This window comes from Diorhabda sublineata, chromosome 4 (assembly GCF_026230105.1).
Source record: "Diorhabda sublineata isolate icDioSubl1.1 chromosome 4, icDioSubl1.1, whole genome shotgun sequence".
Lineage (NCBI taxonomy): Eukaryota > Metazoa > Arthropoda > Insecta > Coleoptera > Chrysomelidae > Diorhabda > Diorhabda sublineata.
The window spans coordinates 8990901-9016834 of NC_079477.1; the positions used below are offsets into that span (position 1 = coordinate 8990901).

The following is a 25934-nucleotide window of genomic DNA, read 5'->3' on the forward strand; positions in this document are numbered from 1 at the left end:
TCGTTAATAGTAGGGAGATGTTGTGAAGATTACTTTGAAGAAATAAGAAAGAGGGGCTTTATGAATTCAAATGAACCTTGTGAGGGATAAAGGACAATTACCTCTCAACGTATTGAAAAAATGAATATCAAATTTGACAGGTGAAAATAGATGAATCACTCCACAATTATGAAAAAAGATAGAAAAAAATTAAAACATAAACGTTAAATTTTGGAATATATGATTCTTATTACATTCTTTTGTTCATTTTACTCCGTTGTTTGTTTGTTTGTTTGTAAGTTTATCCGCCATCTTACGACACAATTTTGGGGTAATAACTACACCTAAAATTCTTTCCAGATTCAAAACACTATCTCTATTTTTGCTCCCAATATTTTATTTCAATAAATAAGCTCATTTTAGTTACAATAATAGATAAACAAACACTCCCCGGACCAGTCAGGTGGCATCGACTTTGTAAAGCGAGCTACTTGTCTGGGGACTATGCGCCTTACCTCTTCTGGCTTTAAGAAGCTTGAATATAAGTACCGCAGCCTTTGTCCATGGACGGCACACACAGAGCCGTCGGGATTTCCTCCGATGTTCTTCAGACAGTATCTAGTGAGCATACCAGTAACTCTTCTTAGCTCATCTTTGCTCAATAGCAGGACCTTTTGAAAGAATATGAAAAAAATCTCTTCATCTCGATGTGTCTGATTTCGTCATGCCTATTAAAGGTTGTCGTCCTATGAAAGGAGTTGTCTCGCCAAATGATCAGCACTCCGGTATGCCCGGGTACCAACAACAAAACGCGTAACTATTTTTCTATTGTATACTATTATTTGCTTCCAGTGAGTTAAAAGATTGAGAACAGTCCCATACTAATTTTGACTCCATTTGATTGTCAAAGGTTTGATTTGCTATTTTTGAGCTACGCATATACAAATAGAGTATAGAAGACTTTTGACGCTAGATATGTAGCCTTCCACAATTGATCCTCATATATTATTTCAAAGATTACTGTTACATCAACAACTCAGGAATCCAACCTGATAGAGAGTAAAAAGGAATTTTTTTATAATTAGAAGTTATTTTATTGTTTAAGGATCACAAAAGTATACAAACAGCTTTCACTAATGATTCTCCTCAACATTCATATCTAGATAGATAAGCATCAACTCAAGCATTTTAAAAAAGTAATAATTTTAGGTTGTGGAATTTATGGATTATTTGATGGAATATAATGAAAATTTGAAACGCCACTGCAAGTCGTGCTAAAAATCGGCTTGTACCACCAACAAACACGATCTGTTACTAAAAGCTAATTTCTGAATATGTTTATTTCTTTTATTATTTCTAACATATAATACTGTTTTGGTTTTTCGTGATAAAGAGGTTACATTTTTGTTGAATATTATTTTAAATTGCAGTAAAGAATTAATGGCAAATTGTCTTTCAAGAAAGTTACTTAATAGTTATAATTTATAGCTGCTATTTCAATTAAAGTATGCAGTGTACAAATTCTAATTAAATGTTTTTGATAGGTTGATCAAGTTAAATGTTCACATCGTAAATATATAATATATAGAAGCCAAATGGTATAAATTAATTATTCCTATTACTGTGAATTAGAAATTGATAATCTTCAATCTGAAAATGGAACTTCCATATTTGAAATGGAAATTATTTTCGTTATATACATCGTCGGAAAGATTTCAGACGTAATCGCAAACATTTTTAAGTAATTTTTCATCAAAAGAAACACAATACTTTTCATATATCACTATAGAAAGAAATCGGATAATATAAGATTGGGTGGTTACGGTGGTCATTCTATCGATCGTCGACTACCTATTCACTGATTGGAGAATATTGCATAAGGGTAGTGCCAATCGTTGCGTTGCCAATGTGGTGGTACTCCACTTTGCTAAAATCATATCGTAATCTTTTAAAATTGAGGATTTACTCGGTCACGATTCACATTTGCTAAAGAGTTCTGTCTTTCATACAGCAAGGCTTTTCCGTTTACCAGTAGCAGCTATTTTGCTGATTACAGAGAGAGAGAGAGAATGAGAGAAATGCCTTATTGTTAAAAAATTGTTACAATTTGTAGACAAAAGCTCGTAAAAACTAAAAAACAAACATAAAAATAACTAAATAAAGATACAAATAAAATAGAATTTCAATATTCAGAAGAAAACCACAATGAGTAACAAAATTATAGGTGATTGTAATAGGTGATAATTAATATATAAGTCGTATAAAAGTCCATATCAAAAATGAAATCAATATGCATGCCCGAAGTTAAATATTATTATTAGAATAGAAGTCGCTTACAGAGAAGAAGTCATTGTGCATTTTTTTGCAATGTAAAATATTGAGCCATCAACTAATTTTCAATGTGAAGTAGGAAGGTAAAGATCATGCTCCGCGTTTCTAAGTGGATAGCAGGTCAACGATCTTTCTGAAATTGGAGAAGCATGCTTACGAATTAGACAAACAGATTCAAAAATGGATAAGGAAGGGAGAGTCAGAATTTTTGATCTCTTAAAGAAGTCCCGGCAGTGAACCCTGCTGTTTAGTCCGCATAAATACTGACATAACGTCTTCCAAGAAGATTATATTGTTATCTATATCCAAATCGTCTTCCCTGAACTCCTTCTTCTAAAATTTCTTGAATTTAAATGCAGACATTTTACCAGCTCTTGGATTTTGACTTATTACGTATCGTTTGAAAGAGGTTCACAACTAAATTGAATTTGTCATTTTTCTCTCTTTTAGCAACGGAGCATTATTTGATCAAACCATTTTTTTAAGAAATGTCAATGGTGAAGCTGACTGCAAAAATCATCCAGTCAAGTTGTTGTCAGCAGCGTCTATACGAATACTATTTTTTTGTTTGTTTTCTCGTATTATATGAAATAATGAAAAGTTATTGAAGTTATTGTACTTCTTCAATTTCACAACATATAATGTCTCAATAATCGCCATCACGATCTTTATAATAATTGCTCCAACAAGGTTTTTGTTATGTTGATAAACCAGTATAAAATTGATGTTATAAGATATCTTCTCAATCCTCAATTCCACGAATGTGAACTTAAAAACCCAATTAATACTTTCAGATTCCGCCAAGCGGTTAGTGTTAGAAAAATGTCTCACTAATTGCTTTTGATTACAGCTGTCATTTATAATTAATTGCATACGTTCAATAAATACCTGATCAATTTGTATGCATAAATTGTTTCATCGGACACCTGGCACATATTATGAGGTTGCAGAAGAGTTGAGTGAGTCTATAAATATAAGTAGCCCACTAAAAACGAATGTAATTGAAATTTATATTTGCATTATAATCACTCCAATTCATTCCCATGAATAATCAGCTATAGACACTGAATTTCCAAATATTTCAGTAAGAATGGGAGCCACAATAGATCCTTTGGGTCACAGTGTATATGCGGACCAATCAGATTACTTATTATTCTTTATTATTGATCTTCAAACACGAAAAACTCAGCTGTAAAATAATAATTTGGGGGTGGTTTTTGGGAACTCAACTTTCCAAGAGCTGTGTTAGAGATCATTAAACACCATTTTAAATATACATTTTTGTAAATAAAATATAAAAAATTGACAATCTGATCTGACACCTAGCATCGTAAACAGATGGTCTTAGAGATATTTTCTCTTTTGTTCTGAACTGAATTCCTAGAAAGAATAGCTAAAAGAACTAATGTATGAAATTAGAAATGATTTTTCAAAACGCTTTTACATAATGGTGGTAAATATGGTTATTTTGTTTCCTTTTTATGACTTTCTGTTTCAAATGGAAATAGAACAGGAACGGAATATGTATAAATACGGTAAGAGGTAACAACGCCACAGACAGATACCTGTCGAAAGATAAAATCGTAATAATAATAATCATTTCCTACATATTTTTCATTTTTCCCGAAAGACCAAAAGACCTACACATGTTTTATATTCAATATATAAATGACTCTTAATCACCCTGTTCTATAATCCATATACTGGATCAAATACCAAAAGTTGACCTTAGTTAAAGTTTTTCTCTACAGTTCAAGTGCTTGTTCCCTCTTCTCATATTTCAATGGTTGAAACTGATTCATGTTTCTGAATGTGTATGTCATGAAATATATGCATAATATACTTTGTAGGGTCTTGATTAGAGAATCCATGCATGCGAAAGAACACATATATTTTGATAGTAGGAAAAAATTAGAAGTATATGAGGTAAAGAAAAAGGTTTTAAGTCGAAAGTGATATCCAAATAACAAAAATATTTATTAGAAAGCAACTGAAGCTACGTTGTATACCCAGTCAAATTCCAATCTTTTAATTTAAAGTATTAATTTTTGAGCTAACCTATACGAAAAATTGATATTGCTAATCAAGAAATGTTGCAGAAAAGGTTAAATGTAACTGCAAAATACAATCAAGTACCAACACACAAAAACGTTGAAAGAAAATATATTTTTCAACGTAATCTCTTTTTAGCTCCATACACTTTTCCTAGCGATATCAATAAGGTCGATACCCTTTGTATAACGAGAATCGTCAAGCTCCTCAAAATAGCTATTAACTGCCGACATCATAAAAATCGGTCCAAAAATTCGGCTTGATTGCTGTGAAACATTGCCAAATACTCGATGGAAACATCCTCACGTTTTTGTTCCTTTGTGAGAAAACGCAGCAACCATCTTGCGCACAGCTTTCTCTTATCCAAATTTCCACGTGATATGCGATAAATCGCACTTCTTCATGGATTTTTCCTACATTTCTGAAGTTACCTCATTTGGTAGACCGATTTAAAGTCTGCTATCCAATAGTTTACTATTGATAACGAAGCAGCAGTCTCACTCAGACTACAATCTAATTCAGCTTCTATATTGGTCCGGATAATGCCTTTTAAGTATTTTATCACATAACGATGACCAATTTTTTCCTAAAAACGATTACTATTGATGGCTTCCAAACAATGTGTACTTTCTACTACAGTATTATTTTTCAAACAACTACCGCCATCTCTATTTCAGACCAGGTACTTTTGGACCATTCTCGTACAACAAAGTAACCCATACCAATCTATAGGATCTATTCGTAGTTTGCTACAGTACTTCAATAATCTCTAATAACATCTCTATATCTCCTTTTTACATCAAAATTCCCACGAGTACGTATTAAAACATCAGAGAGACCTAAACAATAGTATTAATTTTGACATCTCCACGCCCTGTAGCTTGAGTTCAATTATTCCATTAGTAGCTAAGAATGAGGATCAAAAACTCATCAGATGTACTAGAGGATTATGTTACCTGCACCTTTTCTGCAATTCAAAATTTATAATTGCGTGAGAAATTTTGATGCGATGAGTGGAAGTGTGAGTCAATTAATAAAAAAATGAGTTAGGTTAGAAAGTTATTTTATTCTCGGTAACTTTGTACTGTGTGAACAACTACATACTAATTTCATGTGTACTTTCATATATCCAATGATCGATTATTGTTATTTATTGAATCGATTATAGGGATTATGAGCTTAAAAGCATAATTTATTTAATAACATTATGTTATAATAACACTAAATAAAAATTAAATTTAACTTTCTTTTATTTTAATAAATCTATTAAATAAATTTTTTTCGCCTTTCAAATTGTGATAAATTTATGATTCTATATTATGTACTTAAATTAATGTAAAGTAATTTGCTATCGTAACTGAAATACTAAATCATAAGTATGCAATTATAACTTCATCACACATAAAAAATTATCTATCTTCTCCGTTCCGTTTTCATAGTCAAAAATTGGTTTAATTTGATTGTTTCACGTTAGAATCAATGCACCTTATCCAACTGTTTTCTAATGGTTCAACTGAGAAATTGACATTCATGCGCACTTCAGCACTGTGGTTACTATCTAATGCACTTTCACTCAAGTTCAATAGGCTTTTAGCGTTTCAGCCTTTGGAATGTGTCTTGTAAAAGTCAACATGTCACTGTTCATGTGGTTATCGTTCTTCGTAACCCTAAGCAACCTCTTCTTTGACTTTTTTTACATCAAGTTCCAGGTGCAGATCTTTATTGCGGACATACTATGGGGTGTTGGCTATGCTCCTATAATTTCGATATTGGACTCTTTGAAGGCGATGGTTTGAGTATTTGTTTATATTTCAGCACCTAATTTTTAATGGTAAGTTCTGAGCTTCTTCGAAGTAATAAATATAATTTTTCATATTTGAGTTTTAGTTTCTTCGCTTTCTTCTTAATATGTTCATACCACTTTAGTAGGCTATCCAGATGTAGTTCCAGATATTTGACCGTTTTCTTACATATTATCATCTTAATATTTAATGTGACCATGACATTTTTTAACTTTTTATCAGTAAAGTTGACGTTTATTTTAATTTGTCATTCATTCCTTGGGTTTGTTTTTGTTGATTGAATTTTGAGGATTATTGATCATCTCTTCAATAAATTCTCCAACAGCTAGTATTGCAGTTTCGTGGGCTAATGTAACCAATTTAGCATTTTCTGTGCTTGGAATGTTACGGGTTGATCTTGTACACTTAGTTTTGCAAGCCTAGGTCCTGGTCGTAATTAAGTTTCACATATCTTTTTTGGTTAATGTTATATATTGCTTAATTGTGTAAAAAATATTTTCCAGCGACAAAAAGAATTTTTATATTAATACCTCTAGATATTCCATAAGAAATTATGACTTCACAGAGGAAATTCGTCGCTTATTTATGTTACAAGGGATTTTACTGTGAACACCCTTTATTTTGATATACATTGTTGTGGAAATGAAATGTGGATTAAGGCACACAACGTTGAGCAATGATGTAGTTTTTTGTGCCTCAAAAATTACCCCTTGCTTCAATTGGGTGTTTGTACTAGTGATTTTTTTGTTCTTCAACGTATTTTCTATTAATATCTCTCTTTGTTCTACATAGTCGGTCTTGGTCTTGCTTTTGCAAAACATTAGTTGATCTTGCTTTTGGTATCTTTTACAATATAAGGTATTTTTCCGCAGTATTTCGATAGCCAATAATTGATTATTTGATATATAAACACGCATTAAAGATGCCAAACAAGCAGTGACTTTTGACATGACATTCCCGGAACTTAACTATACACCAGCGCCTCTAATGACAAATTCAAAGCAATTACTCTGATTGACAAGTGTAACAATTTTTTCATTTTTAACATACGATTAATTTATTTTTAAATACATTTGGAACTTAAAAATCAAATTAATATTGAGTTAATTTGATTTTGTAGCAACAGTTTCAGAGTACAGTCCAATCATTACATTAAATAATAAACGTCAAAATAGTGAGTATGTTAATATGTATATATACGATTTTCATTGATTTTTTCTGGTTAATTGAGATATTAAATCCATTTTATACATAACATTTTATTCTGTATAATGGTAGGGTCAAACGTTAATAGATCCATCAAATAAAATGTATACGAATATCATTAAAGCAGTTTACGGATTGTTCACTTCGATCTATTGAAATAAAACCAATCAACTAATGTATTTCAATTTCAGGATTGAATCATGGTCTATCTGAATTCTTTAACATCCAATTGGACATCGAAGTTTACACTAAAAAGCAATGTTTTCAAAAGGACGGTCGTAGGATTGTCGCTATTAGCATATTTCGCTTTAGCTCTTTTCGTCGGTCCCCCTTTCATTATAACCAATACTTTGATCATCCAAATTAGAAGTTTTCAAGAAGTAATGAATATCGCATTTCGATTAAAGAAGCTTCCACATATACCATACTTTGTAGAATTTGTTTGGTATGCAATTATTTTGGCTAATTACTTTTGCTTCGTGGAAACTTTCGCTCAGTACACTCAAGTAATTATCAATAAATATTGGTTGTTTCGTATTCTGGTTGATTTTCACAAAATAATTTCTTTGTTGTTATATTTTTTAGGATTGATATTCTTTTTAGTAACATTAAAAAAAGAGTTTATGTTACAACAGTATACCTTATTGTTTTGGATTCACTTTTTAACAATCATCCTGACTGCACAAAGTTATCTGTTTATCCAAAATCTTTACGAAGGTCTTATTTGGCTTATGATACCTTTTCTATCAATAATCATTAATGATATTTTCGCTTACTTTGTTGGTAAAAACTTTGGAAAAACCCCTTTGATCACATTATCACCAAACAAAACTGTGGAAGGCTTTGTTGGTGGAGGAATATTCACGGTACTATTGGGACTTTGTCTCGCTTATATTTTTTGCCATTACGACTACTTAGTTTGTCCAATAAAATATTACGAAGCTGATCAAAAAATTATTCGATTTACTAATTGTACTAGAAATTATTTATTTCAACCGATTGTTTACCACGTTGCGTATACAAATTTCTCTTTGAACTACTATCCGTTTCTTCAACATGCTTTATATCTAACGCTCTTCGCTAGCATTGTTGCGCCTTTTGGTGGATTTTTTGCTTCTGGTTTCAAAAGAGCTGTGGAGATTAAAGATTTTGGAAATATTATTCCTGGACATGGTGGTTTTATGGATAGATTTGATTGTTATTTCTTGATGGGAACATTTGTTAATGTTTATATAAGCACTTTTATAAAAGAACGCAACATTGAAGATATCACGACCAGAATGAATAATCTAACTCTCAATGAAAAACTGAAACTGTTCTCGCTGTTGAAATCTGCACTTAATGAGTAATACTGAAAAGTGTTTTGATTAATTTTTAGTGATAAATATATAAATTTTTTAGAATTCTGTTGTTTATTAATTTAAAAAATTAGTGAGATAAATACTCGTGTAAGTTAACTCTCGGCATTTAGTTCTGTAGTTTGTATATGTAGTATTAGAGACCGTAAAATGTCCATTCATCTGTTATATATCAACTGATTAATTTACTTTGATTACGTTCGAAGATATCCATCCAAACATTTGATGATCTTTTTACTGCGGTTGAGATTTGATAAGAATCAAGAAATTTTTTCTTGCTTATTACTACATGCAAACCTACATTGAAAATATGCATACATATTTTTATTAGTACTATAAGCAAGTTGGTTCTTTACTGTGTAGTATGAGATGTTTGGTACTCAAGTCCAGTGACTGTTTTCTTTGATAATTTGTATGTGTACGTAGGAACTAATAAAAATCAATATATATATATATATATATATATATATATATATATATATATATATACATTATTTTCACGTGTATAATACACTCCTAGAGTTTGGTGCACTCCTCCCGACTCACCCTGTATAAACTGCTGCTGCAATAGGGTTTGGGTGATTTACCAATATTGTAATCGGAAAATGATGCTGTATTATAGTTCTCCTTGTCGGAAGATCAGCAGTGAACAGTAAATATAGAGTAGGTCCAAGCAAGCTGAGATATTACTGAGGAAAGTTCACTTGATTTCTGATACAAGCTATATTATGTATGGGAACTGTTTTTCAAGTTTAAAAAGGAAACCTTGGTGCCAAATTTTATTGAAGGCTGGGCTCATATCTAGGGAGGCTACTACATAAAATTTCATTAAAATTTCAAAGGCATGATTTATAGTGTCCACCACCCTATTCTATAGTTCGATGGTACTATGTTGTTGTCTAGATTCGCTCATTATAGGAAGAAAGCTGATAGGTCTATAGGAGGTAACGTTATAAGGAAGTGGGATCAAATATAATAGTTAACAATGCTATACCCTTACTAGGAAGTTTTTTGACTAGTTTTTTCATAATAAGGATTTAGGCTGCTTCTTATCATTCTCTCTACTTTTTCCAACGTGAAGAGCTCTAGTAATGGTGAGATCTGCTATGAGGCTTCTGCTCTTTGCTTTATTTTTACCAATTCTCATTGACTTGATTGTAATAGAAATGGTTGGAAAATCTTTCCAAAATTTTGTCTGTCCGGGCCAAGCTCTCTCTTCTTTTCGAATTGGAGGAATTGGTTCTTTAAGCTATTTTTTGTTTCCGGTAGCTTCCCATAACGAATAGCTGGACTCAGAAATGCCAATAGGTTTTCAAAATATTCTTCGAAGTTGAAGGGAAGTTGGTTTTCTAATTGAATAGTTTTTCTGGTTAGTCCCTTTCGATAATAGTGCCACTAAATGTGGTGTGTGGTCAGGGGATAAATCTGGATTTGATTGTATTGGTTGGTCTTCAGTGTAAATTAGATTCCTATTTCTCAAATATTAACTTCATTAGATTACGGATACTTTGATTACGAATTCGTCAGAATAAAGCGGTTACAATCTGCGCATTTTCTGATATTATAATAGTACGTTTTTGTCGTACCTTAACGATTGATTTTACGAAAAGTCCTTGAAAAATTTGCTAATTTAATCAACAATACTGTCATATAATGACGAAAAATATAAAATATGATTTTTCGTTTAATATAAAAATTAAATCAACTGGTTAATGAAAACTTTGAAAATTTTGAAAATAAAATAGGAGAAACTTCTTTCAGTAGTACATTTTATATAAATACTTGTTGGTTGAAATACTAGATTTTCAAAAGAGTGATATTTATGAAAACAAATGTGATGGGACGAAGGTACGTTGGACAAACTAGAAGATTTGTAGATGTTAAGTTTAATCATCACCTAGCTAATGAAAGACGTGTTAGAGAAAAAAATCAGATATAGCCGAGCGTGTCATGCTATAAATATAAATACTGTAGAATTTTTAAAAGATATAACAAACAATAGTGTTAGTTGTGTTAGTTGCCTATGAAAATATCAAAACGTTCAAGTTTTAGTTTACCTTCAGTACTTGAAGACGATAAATTTTTCATCGAAGATAGTGGAATTGTGTAGTATTGTAGTAGAAATAATGTGATCGGTATGAATATCACAAGAAATAGAAAAGCAATGAAAAAGTTTCCCCAATTTGACGTATATACATCGTCTGTTTTTATCACATCTTTTTCACTTGACTATCTGAATTGAATAATGATCCGCACGGTAAATAATAAATAAACATGTATGTTCACCAGTGAACTATTATCCTTATCTAAGTTTTAAACCGTCTTGATAACTTCCCATATCATGTTATTAATGATGTCAGGTAAAACAAATAATATTATCGTTATATACAAATAGAGAAACCAGGGCCGATAATCATATTTCTTTCAATAGACGCAACCAGGTGAAAGCATACATGGATGCACAGCTTTTCAAAACTTTGGCTTAGATGTTATGAGACGATCAAAAAAGCTAGTTAATTGGATGTGCGCGGAAAAAATTAAGTACAACAATTGTAGTTGTACATACTTTTAATCAAATGTTTTAATCAAAATATTCGTTGTTGGTATCTCAAGAAAAAAATTATTTGTTATTTCTAACATCTTCCTTTATAAGATGATTTTATTCATCATTTCATTGATAATTTGAATAATTTCTAACAACCTATGTAAATAACTAATCATAATTGTTATTAATATAATTAAGAGTATTTTATTTTTCAGCTTGGCAATGAATGTGAAAATGCATGTTATTATTAGAAAATTTATATTTATAATTCATTTAATCGTGATGATCACCTTTCTTTCCGAATGAAGGCAATAGAAACAAATCCAGCTTCAATTCTTTGGGTTTATAATGATCATGTGAGATTCTTTGTTCCATCGGTGTACACACAGTCTATAATATTTTCCATTTATTTCAAACTCCCCAATGTTATATCTTGGTACTTACGATTTCACTTTCAGGTTTTTCAGTGAAATCCAAGATCATGTATTTATTGTAGACATTCCCTTGCTTCTTCATAGCCAAATTCGGATCTCAAAGTTCAAAGACGCTAAATATTATTTTTGTAACATGCGTTCTCTTCACATCCTAATTTTTTCGTAAAGCCTATTTTTAAGGGATTGGAAACAAAGCAATGACGCATTTTTACATCAATACAATGTGGACTATACAACTCATACATTTATTGAAGCTTAAAGCAACAAACACCCTTAAACAAAAATATTTTTCTTTTAAAAATTTATTTACAAATAAGGATAATAATTACACTTCTATAAATGTCACTTATGTTCGAATAATGTATAATTGTATTGAATTTCGAATAGATACACGATTTTGGCCACTTAGAATTTAATAAAACCCTAAAACAAATAATTAATATTTTTTACGCCTCAACACGCAGGGTTATTGGCGAGGTTTAATACATTTGGTCGTTACAATCTAGATTTTATTACTTAGTTTGCAATCTTTCAGGTAGTTCATGAATTTATTTGAGTCGAAGTAACTTTTCCAGTGAATATGGTAATTGATTTATTTTTCGATCCCTGTTATTGGAAATTGGAAACAATAAAACCAATAACTTTCTAAATTGAATGTTGAAAATGGAACTAAAAATAAAACTTAAAAATGAATAATGACTTGATTCGTAGAAAAGGAATGATAATAAATTAATTGAATCAAATTATGAAGAATTTATTTGTACTATGTCTCCCAAAATGTTTACAAGCGAGCTTTTATTTCTCAATAATCTTGTTCTGGTTGACCCATATGTCATTACCGATTCTATTTTCCGGTAAAGAAAATGAGCATTTGAGTAATATCGTTTTGGTTAATATATTTTCTATTAGGCTCATCCTATTCTTATGTGAGATGTAGCGAAAAAACATTTGTGCAGAATAGAAGTCCAGGAGCCAATGAGAATAATTATCATTTCACTACATTTTCATAAAAAAATTCTTATTACTGAATTTTTCTACAAACTTTGTCCTTTTCTGTAATTATATCGTTGAACGTGAGGTTAGATTAAATACAATTCCTTCTATTTCTTTCAACAATTCTGTCGGTAGTAGCACTGCTCTCTTCGGCATCCTCTCCCTCAATCCTATTTTGCAAGTTTATCTTGTTCAGGCTTACTGTAGTGTTACAAATCCACGAGGATTTTTGATGCTACCTGGCTATCTGCGTAGAATGCTGTATTTCTGCTTGATTCATCACTTTATCTTAACAGCCTCCACCTTTGTATAAATTTCCGTCTGAAAGATATGCCATCTAATCTCATTTTATACGACAGTTCCTTTGAGTATACCCCGGCTCATGTTCTATTTCTTAATGACTTGATAATATTGAGATTCCTTTTTCCTCTCTGATAAATTTCTTATCACATTTTTCTTCTACAATAGGAATTTTTATTTTTATCCTTTTCAGAGACTTCATAGTTCCGTTTCTTAAATTTTATCTTTTCTTTTCATACTTTACTCATGTCCTACAGCATATTTGTATGTTTATAATTTTTGGGCTAATCAAAGGTTGTTCTCGAATATGAACTGATTATTATATTAGACTGATAGGATGGGTTAAATGAAGCAATAGATACTTCTTCGAATGGAACCAAATTTTTTAAAATCAGTTAGTTTGCTTAAGGATCTAGAGCTGTTTATTAAGAAAACAAAACATTGAATAAATCTCATTACTTTATTATAGCTAAGCCTTAAAATAAGATATAATTTTGGTAAGTTCTCTATTTGGATTTCAGTGAAAAATTACTTTAAAAATGACTTGAAAAGCTCTTCTGAAACTATGATTCTAAATTGGATAGACGACCTGTGAGTTGATCCTTAGCAAAAACAAATTACATTTCACCAACGTCCATTTTGATTTTTCCATTGCTTTAGTTTCGTGCATCAATTTTTCCGTGCTATTTATTTTTTCTATCTATAATTTCTCGGTGCGTATACACCTTTCTTCATCAGTATAATATATATTAGCTGGTACTCTCACGGATTTCATACTAAATTTCTACACAAATAGGTTTTTGAAATGCAAAAAGTTCAAAAACCGCAAGTAAACTGTAAATTATGCTGCTACTAAGAATTAATCATAGATATATACATGTAGACCAGATCCATCATATCGCTGTGACCCGATTAATTTGATCAGTTTTCGAACAACATTGCACGTGATTGAGATTACTTTCTGATTATATAAATCATAATATAGTTTCCGAATACATCAATTTAAATTCTACTATGGCCATCCAGTGAGACCAAAACATATCTAAGAATCTACAAACTTATATATTTCTAATCCACTATGTTGTGGAATCAACAACGGCAATTGAAGCTCTGAAATATTGATATATTTGTTTCGAATTATGAATTAATTAAAAAAAAACCAATGCCGGTCCTGACTGCTTCGCATAAATTAACGTCTATTAACGTCAATAGCGCATTTCGATTACTCCATTTTACGAAATTGGAATGACGTCTAAATATTAACACAATAAAGACGTACCTCTACTATAGAGAAAAAATAAAATAAGTGCGAAAAGGGCGATTTATGAATATAAACAATGATACATATTTAACGTTGCGATAGTGATTGGTGCTAATGGATACCAAATGCAAAAGTAAGTGTTTGATGAGTTATGCTATTGATATGTGAAAATTTATGGTTTAATGACAGGTTTATACATTGAAGCTATCGCTTACTGCTCATTATATTCAATTCAATCAAACTATTGAAGGGCATTCCAATGACGTAGTTATAAATTACTAAAAGTAATTATGTACAAATTTGTTTGTGATAGTTAGTTGTCAACTGTTATCACTAATTGCCCCGGCGCATATTGCAATTATGAATTATGTTCAATTTCCCAAATATGTACTACCAATCTAATACGTATCTTTAAGGAACGTTCATATCTTAGCACTTATGTCTACATAAAACTAGAGACGGCGGTAAAATGGTCGCCAAGGTAATCCCTTGGCGACTTCTGTTTCAAAAAGGTCCCTACTGATGACATGTAAATTCGTCGCCAGCATTTATTTGGGTACCTATCTATAAGATCGTGGGAGAATTGTTTGCAAAGAAAAGTTCATGAAAAGTGGAGAAACATCTTGGATGTGTTGACAAACAAAGCTTTGGACCAAAGAATCTGGTATCTAGGAGGACAATCAAGGAGCATTCGAAAAGGAATTGAGGAAAAAAGCTTATCTAACCTAACCATATCATTTGTTCCTGTTCCACCAACCTACCTATAGGAATTGATTTAACCCTTGAATTCCTACATAACCTAGTGCTTTGCAAATACCGACCGGTACGCGTACGAAGTAAGAAAATGACACCAAAACATAATTCAAGTGGTTATAAGAAAGAAGCAAGAAAAGCCTATATTTAGAAAGACTAAATAAGAAGGACAGAAAGAAGAGAACTGAAGGAGTAAGTCTCTGAATGAAAATGAGAAATTACGATATTAGTGGCAACCATAACAAGGCTGAACAGATCATATCGAAAGTATAACACAAAACATATTGGCTAAATGAGATCACTAGATAGGATACCAAAAAAATCGTATGAGAGCTGGAGCTTAACGTTTCAAGAAGGGCTTAGAAGGAGACTAAGCAGTCCAGAGTCCTATTTAAAGAGAGATGAAGGAAAAGGCCGTTTAATTATTCTATTCGAAGTCCACAAAGACATTGAATAATTTTTATCTAGGTGCAGATGAATAAAATTTATAAAAAACTAATTTTTAATGTAACGATACTATATAACAATAAATCAAGGTTAGGTTAAGTTAAGTATATTATTCATGTATGGATATCATATCACCAAAAATCAAGGTCGTAACATCATGTTATACATATGTATCATTCTAGAACAAACAGATTTAAGAATTTCATATTTCACCTTATTTTACAAAGCTGGAAATAGAACTTTTTATTGTTGTAAGTTTCAGATGAGGAAACAAAGACTGTAAATCTATCGAATATGGAAGATTCAAGTAAAGAATCCATGCCATCGTCATCTCCGGAACCAACGAAACAAAACGGTCGGAAGAGATTAATCACAGGTCTTTCTCTACTGGCTGGTTTTGGTTTAATTGTTTACGGTGGTGTTCCTGTGATCATAATCACTTGTTTTTTCATACAAGTCAAATGCTATCAAGAAATCATAAAAATAGCGTACCACATGAAAAAAATACCAGATATACCTCTATTTAGAACCATTAACTGGTATTTTCTTATTACTGCTAATTACATATATTTCGGCGAGACTTTAACTAAACATACTCAAGTTTTTATAAAAAAATATTATCTTTTACAACTATTAGCTAAGTATCATAGATTCTTCTCTTTTGTTTGGTACTTTTGGGGAATCATCTGGTTTCTCACAATGTTAAAGAAGAGACTCCTTAGGCAACAATTTAGTTTATTATTCTGGACTCACTTCATTCTAATTGCAGTTAGTTTACAGTGTTATATGACATTACAAAATATGTTTGAAGGTTTGATATGGTTCATAATTCCTATGTGGTTGATAATACTCAACGATGTTTTCGCTTACACTTTTGGTAGACTATACGGAAAAACTCCTCTGATAAGTCTGTCACCCAATAAAACACTTGAAGGCTTTATACTTGGTGGCTTGAGTACATTTATTTTAGGAGCTATACTTTCATTCATATTTTGCCATTTTCAATATCTAGTGTGTCCTATAAAATATATTGAAATTGACGACCGTATAGTAGCGTCGACGAACTGCACCAGAAGTTATTTATTCCAACCGATTCCTTATTATATTGGTAATACCGGATTGTATTTAAATTACTACCCATTTATTCAACACTCTTTATACATGTCAATTTTTGCTAGCATCATTGCTCCTTTTGGAGGATTTTGTGCTTCGGGATTCAAAAGAGCGAACCACGTTAAAGATTTTGGAGATCTTTTCCCTGGTCATGGTGGAATTATGGATAGATTTGATTGTCAGTTTTTAATGATGACTTTTGTTAATGTATATATTAGTACTTTTGTGAAAAGTCCTGATGTTGATAATGTCTTTAAGCAAATAATGGAATTGAGTGAAGAAGCCCAACTGGATTTTTATTTACGTTTGAAAGATTCTTTGAGTGATGCTGTTTTATTGAAAACTAATTGATTTAACTACAGTATGTTCACTAAAGTTACTCACGTTTGGCGCGACAAAATAATGAGTTTGCCAAAAATAATTTTGATTTTCCTACTACATGGCGTTAAATGCTAATTCTATGAGGTTACGCTATAGAATTTTTAGAGTTACCTCAAGGAAATTAAGGCTCAAGAAAGCCACGTTTGTCATATTTTGATTTTTACATCATTTTCTTCACTTTTTTTTGTGGGTGAACTTACAATGTGACGGCAAAATTTTGGTGTGATTTTGAGGTTCTTCAACACTTCAACACAATATTTTTAAACTTGATATACTTACATAAATTGATGAATTTTTCACTCCTAATATTGTGTTGTAATTGAAAATTGAAAAATTTTACTGTAGCAAAAATAATTAACTAAAATAAGCGCACTGTATATTCCATCTGAAAATTGATACTCAATATCTATCATAAGTTTAGGGTTGATTTTAGCTAGATACCTTCTTTTACAATATTTTTCTTTTCACTACGAAGAAAATATTTCACCATAAACGATAATAATAAAGAAGCTTTATTTCCAGTATTCTCTGCTTAATATTAAATTTAAATTTAGTTTCTAATAAACAGCAATCAAAATATTCCAGATTTTTGTTACATACATATATTTAAATAATTATGTTTGAACGTATCAGTGAAGTTAACTATCGTGTACATAAACATGCAGTTCATGATTTAATGATCAAATAGAGGTTAATATCATTTTAGGTTAATGAAAACTAATGCAATTGTAATAATATAGAATCATTAATAAATTTTCTACTAATATAAAGGATGAATTTAATTTATTTAACTCACGTATTAAAAAACGATGTTTAAAAATTCATTTGTATATATTTTCTTTTACTTCCGATGAGGAAAAATTGCAGCGCTGGCTCATTAAAAATATGATGATAACGAGTGCATCACTGAACACCTGACTTGTCACTGAAACTCTTAAATCTAGGAAAACTGACATATTCCATCACATCAACCTTAAAACAATTTTGTACCATATATACAAGAAATAGCTCAGGACTTGTATTTCTTTTAATGAATTCTTGCTTCCACAAAATCGAACCATTATTGAAATAAAAGACTTGTGTTTGGTGGGTATTTCTCAAACTATTAATCCGACTATCTACAACAGAAGGAATTGAAGCCAACAATCGAAGAAATATGTCCAGAATTTACTAGAGAACTGTCAACTTCTGTGTAGTACTAGTCTTTCGCCATCTTTCTATCAATGATCCAGCCAAAAGTTTCTCAATTTTGTAAATCTGGTTCTATAAGAAGTTTATGAAAAATGTTCAAATGAGTTTTCCACCCAATGCTACAATGTCAGAATTATAAGTTAACTCGATATTTCTTAGACCTACTAACTTTTTATAATCTTTTGTCAATACTCGTATATTTGTTTTTCTATATATTTATTGTCGGTTCAAAGGTTATTAGCGACATATACAATATTACAATTTTTGTTAAGTAGTAAGATTATATTGTTTGTGTGTCCCTTTAATGTGCCTTAAATGAACTGATTTCCCATGGCTGAATGCAGGATTTGATAATTTTAATATTGACTACGATCTGTTCCTCTCAATTTACCACTGAACTTCATAGTCATTAGCTATCACTTTGCGCATAATTGCTGCCTCAATATTATCTGCTGATTATTTGACTCATTTTCAGCTTTTTCGTTTCATGGGATGCTGGTAGGCGATGGGACCCAAATAATTGTTATGTCTACCTTAGATGGAAGGTTTATTTGCGTTTGAATGAGGAGACCTAGTTGATGTTTGAGAAAAAGTTGTTGAATCCTGATAGAGTCCATGATCATCACTATTTTATTATATTGATTTCTTCTGGCTATGATTAGTGCCTGTAATAAAATCAAATGAATTATTGTGGATTCAGTACGACCCGTTTGTGCTGTTATATTAAATTTTTTTATTAAAAAATCAAAACCTGTTTGTAACAAAGATAAGTGGATACCTCTAGTTTCTTTCAATTTTTTTATTAACTATAATTTTTTCAAATTTTGAAAGTATTTATAGAATTCAATACCCTATTTTGTCCCCCTCCATAATTTAAATATAACTTATAAATATTCTGCAACTTTTGGAATAGAAGTAACGAACAATTTAAAAGTTTATGAACTCTATACAACTTTAGAAGCATCTGAAAAAACCTGAGCTATGAAAATTCATTGATTTTTGTCTAAGTCTGAGGTTTATGCAGTCGCTCAACATTGTTTCTGTTCGTTCTATAATTTTAATTTTATCATGAGGAATTTGGAGAACGTCGAACATTTCTAACAAGCTCGAAACCAGTGGAGTGAATTCTTCTACAAAATAGTTAATTAAATATTTCGTGTATTCAGAAGATTCTCAAGATTATTTCATCGTTTGAACTCGGCAACAAAGATGTAACAATGATATTAGCTTCCCTTATATTTTACATGTAGAGATTGTATAATAAATTTAAACTGAAAGTTTATAAATAGTTTCATTATATACCTACTATTTGGTGAAGAAAGTGTAGCAATAAATTCGAAATAAGAACTAAACAGATATATAGATAGAAATAGATTGATAAAAGCTTCTTTTCTTCTTTCTTAGCCATGTTTCTGATTATATGGGAGTAGTAAGTGGAATAAATTCTATTCCTGTCGTCGACGAAATCTGTATTTAGGAACCAGTTTGAACCTGTAACAAAAAATTGGCATAATCTCAAGTGATCTAGTAAGTACAGCTTATTGTAACAATCAACAAAGATTTTTTGTATCGCCTTTCGAAGGAGTGTATTTCAACAAGAGATTACTCTCGCAAATGAGCATTAAACCATTAGAAAATTGTATTGTAAACAGATCACTATCCACATTCTCACAACTTTGGACATGAATGAAAGCAGTATCGTATTCAGTTTTTTCATTCTCACGAATTGACAATTCTAGTTGATATTTTTAAATTTTGAATATACTTCGAATACTATACTACATTTTGTTAATAATTTAGATAAACTGGAGATAAACGGATTGATGTGACATAATTTTCTTATTGCTGCATGTGACTAATAAAAATTTAAAACCAAATTCAAAAATAAGTTTAATAAATACTGATGTTGATGGCTGATTTGGTATTCTCTCTCTGATTCATGTATATTTAAGAACAATACTACTATGGAGTGGTTGAGCTTTGAATTTGTATCAATATATAACTGTACATTAATTCTCAATAATCCCAAAAATTAACAATAATTACACCTCCTTGATAACCTATGATATGTCAAAATTCTTCTAAGCAATTATCAATATTAATGTCCCGAGTGCATGTCAAATTATCGATAATTTAATTTTCTCGAGTGCGCGAATGCGCACGAGAGGAAATTATGAGACAATTTGCACTGCACGAGAGGGCATTTTGGCAGACTATTTCCTGAGAAAAATTTAATTTAAAATAAACAATAATTGTTCCTTTTCTTAAAATATAAAATTAAAACCAAATGATGTTTATTAATCCTAGACGAAAATTTGGCACTAGTGCAAATTATCGATAATTTGCACTAGTGCAGTATTATCGCTGAAATTTGATCGTTACTAGGTAAACATAAAATATTACAGCTTTTTGGTTGGCTTAAATTTTTCGAAGGAAATAGTCAGTAAAATTTAAAAAAATATATGAGGATAATACGCCAACCAAAGAGATTATATTCCATATAAATAAGTATCTTAACGTTGTGTCCTACGAAACATGTTCTTTGCAGTACGCAGACAATTGTCTATAAATATTGTCATGATGTTTTCCACGCTATTTGGCTCATATCCAACCTAAGACGTAGCAAATGCTAGATATTTCATATGTTACATTCTGATACAACTCTGTACGAAGATATATCTAGCAGGTAGACAAAATAAAGATGTCCGTTACCGAAAAATTACTGAAAACGTTAAAGATCTCACACACCTGAATAACTATTCACGTTGGTGAAGCGTTACTAAATTTACAGTGGATTCTTAATGGAAAGTCTTGTGTGAGGTCCATATAGGTAAGTTAACAAAAGTACGTCAACAATATTTGGAACAGTACAGGACCTGCTCAAGGACAACATTATGGTTGATTTATATCGTGTTGATATACTTTTTGGAATGTAACATGAACATATTTGCATTCAAAATTTTCTACATAAAGCGGTAACAATTTCAATTTAATATTAACATAACTAATCGAAATCAAAGGAGAATATCACGAAGTGAAAATTTTAGAAAGAGGAATTTGTTATAGCAATTGCAAATTACCGCCCTTTTGCAGATGGAATGTTTAGTGTAGGTATATCTGAAAAATATCATGATATAAGTTAATAGGTTCCTGGATTGAAAAATGGGTGATAAGTCGTTAACTACTGATCATAACATTGCCTTTTAAATTTAATCGATTATAAATATTTAATATAAAAAAGGATTGAAAATGACATATATCAAGGAGAAAATTACTTTGATACGAATAAAATTACTTAGTATTGCATCCAATATAATATTGGAAACCGTTTTTTCTATACAGTTTATCATATAGAAAAATTGATACACGCCATGAAGGACGTATGAGATCCCATTTGAACAACATTGCCTGAATTTCAAAGCTTTTGGTAATATAAAATGATTTAAATTAAAAATATTTTACCAGTATTTTTAGTTGATAAATGAATACATTGTAATCAAATTTGGACACAACAACTTTTTAACGTATTCTTATAAAAGCTTTTATTATCGAGATTATACAAACATGCCATCGCTTAATCCATTACCTTAAAGAAATTACTTCTCAATGCGCGTTCCCTGAAGCAAGTATTCAAGTTTCGGAATGAGGAAAAAGTCATAAGAAGCAAAATCGAAAACAGGGACTGAACGATGATTCTTGTTCAGTGTTTGGCCTAAAATTCAGTCACAATCAGGCTGAAATGTGACGGTACATTATTATTGTAAGCAATCTACGAATAAAATGTCTGTATTCCAGTCATTAACCACGAACTGCTTCATGTAGACGCCTTAAAACAGACTCCTTATTGACCATTTGGAATGGATTTATGGTGAAATATACCAAGGTAATCGAAGAATTCGTTGAGCTTTACCTTCATTTTCGACCGACTTTGACGTGATTTTTTCAGCCTTGGCTCATGTTCGGTGCACCATTTCCTAAATTATTGGTCAGTTTAGACGCCAAAATATATTGATTAGATCAGTAAGTTTCCTCAACGTTTTTGATGTTTTTTTTCATGGTCACTATCCCCAGATAAACTTTAAGCATCGTCAACAAACAGCTGACAAAGACAATATGTAGTTATGTCCAATCATGAAACTGAAGAGAATTCAGCTAGATCCATTAGGATTATTATTTGAAAAAATGTTATCCCTTGCATTCATTCAAAATTACAATCGAATAAAAAATACTACAGAGATAGAATACATGCTCCGGAAAGTAACAATCCAGATTGTATCCGGTGTTATTTTTCTTATATAATTTAAATAAAGAATTATTCTATTTTGTATTTTATTTGTGGAATATTTTGTTAATACGTTCCTGTACACTCCAAATAACACGGAACCGTTTCTAATTCAGCCATATTAAATCTGATATTCATGGTTTATAACTCACAAATAAGCCAAAAATCTTCTTTTCTTGATGCCCTTTTATGCCACTTTTCTTCATTGTTCTTTTTTTCAAAAACTTTACAACGGTAATAAATTGTTCCATACATAATTTCGTATTGTAATGACTTTCAATAGGTGAATTCATGTAATAATATGAATAATTGAAGGTATTAAACTGTTTCTATGCTTGTAGAATGAAATTAACCATTCATTACCGGCGAAGGTCAAGTATTTATGATTACGTTAATGTAATTGAATAACTACTAGCCTATCTATTTAAACTCATTTTCAATAATATCTTGCAAGAAATTATTAGCTGCTTTATAAGATTAAGCATAGCTTTACCAATCACTTTGTAATTTGTAATGTAATAATTTTTTTTTAATTTCAGAAATTGGACAATATCGAAGACGCTACAGATAAACTGGTATTTTCAACAGAGGTTTCAGTGGGGCTCAGCTATTTCCCATGTTCTTATTATGTCTTACAGATGTAGTCCCAACAGGTCTAGGTGTACTAATACAAGGGTTGTCTGAGAAGTTTCCGACCTAAAGATAACAGCATAGTCTCGTTAGTGTGTATTCTTAGTCTAGCGATGATTCTACCTTCTAACCCTTCCAAATAATACTTGCTGTCTTTTTTCTCAAGATAGGCGTTTACGTGTATGAAAACGTCTTCGTCTGGTAAATATCCCTCTCTTGTAAAAAAAGTCGCTTGTAGCCAGAAAGGGTGAATACGATGAAAGAGCAATTTGTTAATGTTATGGTGATCACGTTGTCCTGATGGAAAAGCACTTTCTTCTTCTTCAAGTATGGTAACTTTCTGAAAGTCGTCCCTTTGCCATATTTAGTTCCTGTTATTGATTTATCAATATGTTATGAACTTTTCGATTATATCGCCGGTTGACGCAGTTTTGCAGTTCCAAACGCTCGTCAAAAAACCAAGAGAAAATAAAAATTATAACTAGCGAGGGGTTGGGATAGGTTGGTTATTTGTTCAATGGTAAGAAGTGATCCGATTCCGTGTTCTCAATTTGCCTACTTCTTGGAATTGCACCGAGGAAATGAAACGCTGATAAAATCAAAATAAAGGATTTCCACTATTCACCTCTGAAATAATTTCGAAAACTTATTCCGCCGTTCTTCAAAGGAGAAAACAACTACTTTCCTGACTAATGCCTCGACGAATATTGAATTACAACTTCTCTAAAGAAGACGTAAATCGACCTTTTTGTCGATTTACATCACGCTGTGTGATTGAGATTCAAAATTCACTATTCAGAGTAACGTTGATAGACATATTGATTAATTTCAATCAGTCAAGACAACAATTTTCGCCCAAAATGGTGTGCTAAAAATATACAAAATTAGGCTTTCTCCTTGTATATAGTATGAATAAAAGCTAAAGCTATTGAAATAGATTCAAATACATTTTTTGCATTGCTATTATTATTAGAAGAAGAAATAACAGAGGAACTGGCAATTCAAACAGTTAAATGTTCCAATAAGAAAGGGGATGAGGTTTTTGTAATTCGAGATAGTCGGTACCTTCAATATTATCGGACAACAAATGCTCATAGACATTAACCCAAACATAGGGAGCATTCTAGACTTTCCATAAAGAAGAAATCTAAATTTATTGATACTTCAATGTCGAATTTTGAGAATGTTTCAACTATTTTTTCGGAGTAATAAGAATCTAATTCTATTTGTATTCACAAATTATCTCCATACACGCTGATGAATCCAGCTCAATAGATATGAACCGCAAATCGCGACAAATCAACGGCATGACTGCACAGCGGATTAAAAAACACCATTCCCATTTAAATAAACTGATTGGAGAAAATTGTCAGTCACTCGCCGCAGTAGGTGTTCAAAGAAACCGAGGCTTAGCAAGGAATAGTGACTTTACATTTGAGTTGGTTCTGCAAAATTTAAATCACTTATATTTTTTTATAAATTTTTAATTTTGCAAAAAAAATCTATGATTCATCAGCTGTGAATTATATATCCCAAAATATGCTGTCTTTATAATTTTTCAATTTTTAATTTGACAATTCTAGATTTAAATTCTTCAAAAATCACTAAACGAAGTTTGTTATTATCCAATTTGATTGCCAGCTAGTACAATATCATGCAACAAAATAAAAAGATTATTGCTCGGATGAAATTAAGATTGGTCTATCTTGTAACAAAATTTCCTCACACCACCCCTTAAAAGTTTCAATTTAATTTAATAAAACTTGGTAAAAAGTTTTGATATGAAATAAAGGAGGGGTTGCGAATTTCACCCCTATAATGTAACAAGAATATTGAAAAAATACCCGTGGTTAGTCCTTTGTAAGTACAAATTTCTAGCTTTACTGAAAAAAAAGCACTTCATATTTTTATGGTAATATCGTTCATACGAGCAACCTCCTAGTTTTTTCCGTTTTCAGAAACACCCTATATATCAAGACTACTATATTTTTCTAGGTAAAATTATCAATTTCAGTCTAAATAAAAGAATGTCTAGTTTGAACTGATTCATAAAAATATATGAATTGAGTGAGGAGGAAAGTGATTCAAATGGAATTCTTCAGCATCATATAAAAACTCAACTATTCCAATTTTTTTCAATACAAACATAGAAGTAAAATGGCGTTCCACAACTTTTTCTTGCCTTGAATATATTTTATATTATTTTTAGAAATTCTCTTTAGATTTATCCTTATAAGAAGACACACATCTCTTTAGACTTTAGAAGAACAAGATTTACGATAAGATCTAAGAATGACAAGCAAAAATTGCAGAATATCTGTCTTAAGCCTCTAATTGCCTTTCAGCAGTTTAAATTGACGTGCGTAACCTATAATTAGACGGTAATCGATCGTATCCTCACAGTAAGTATAAATCAGAACTGAAAGCTGGATTGTTTTATTGAATGAATCACAGTTTAATATAAAATTATTATTATTACAGAACAAATTATAATTAGTGATACAAACTACGGCTTTGTGGGCAAAAATCCTGTGTATAAGTCTTTTCATTATAATCCGAATTTAATCGTATTTCATCTTTTATTCTCCCAAATTCATTGAGATTTCGTATTGAATTTTTTTTATAATTTATCAACAATCAGAATATTTATTTACATTGTTCCACGATTATTTCAGTCGTTCATTCTTTTTGGTACTAAAGGTTCTTCTAATAGTAATAGTTTCCATGGTTTTTTTAATATCCTTATATTCTTGATACATCTAGATCTACTTGGTTGATGTAGTCCGAAAGACACCATGGGACATGTATTCTTTGTCGGAGTATTTTGGATTGACATCTCTGGATGATTTGTAGATTAGGCTTTGAAGCACAGTCCC

General features: G+C 31.0%; 1 protein-coding gene across 2 annotated transcripts; it reads left to right on the forward strand.

The window, feature by feature from the left end:
• Positions 1 to 14186: 14186 nt before the first annotated feature.
• Positions 14187 to 17725, forward strand: LOC130442768 (phosphatidate cytidylyltransferase, photoreceptor-specific-like). Of its 2 annotated transcripts, none has more exons than XM_056777119.1 (2): positions 14187 to 14394; positions 15718 to 17725. In XM_056777119.1, exons 1-2 carry the CDS (start codon positions 14376 to 14378, stop codon positions 16923 to 16925), a joined length of 1227 nt encoding a protein of 408 aa, XP_056633097.1. In that variant the 5' UTR covers positions 14187 to 14375; the 3' UTR covers positions 16926 to 17725. The 2 variants fall into 2 exon arrangements, with proteins under 2 accessions (XP_056633097.1, XP_056633098.1); XM_056777120.1 differs by having other exon boundaries at positions 15724 to 17725.
• The last annotated feature ends 8209 nt before the right edge of the window (positions 17726 to 25934 follow it).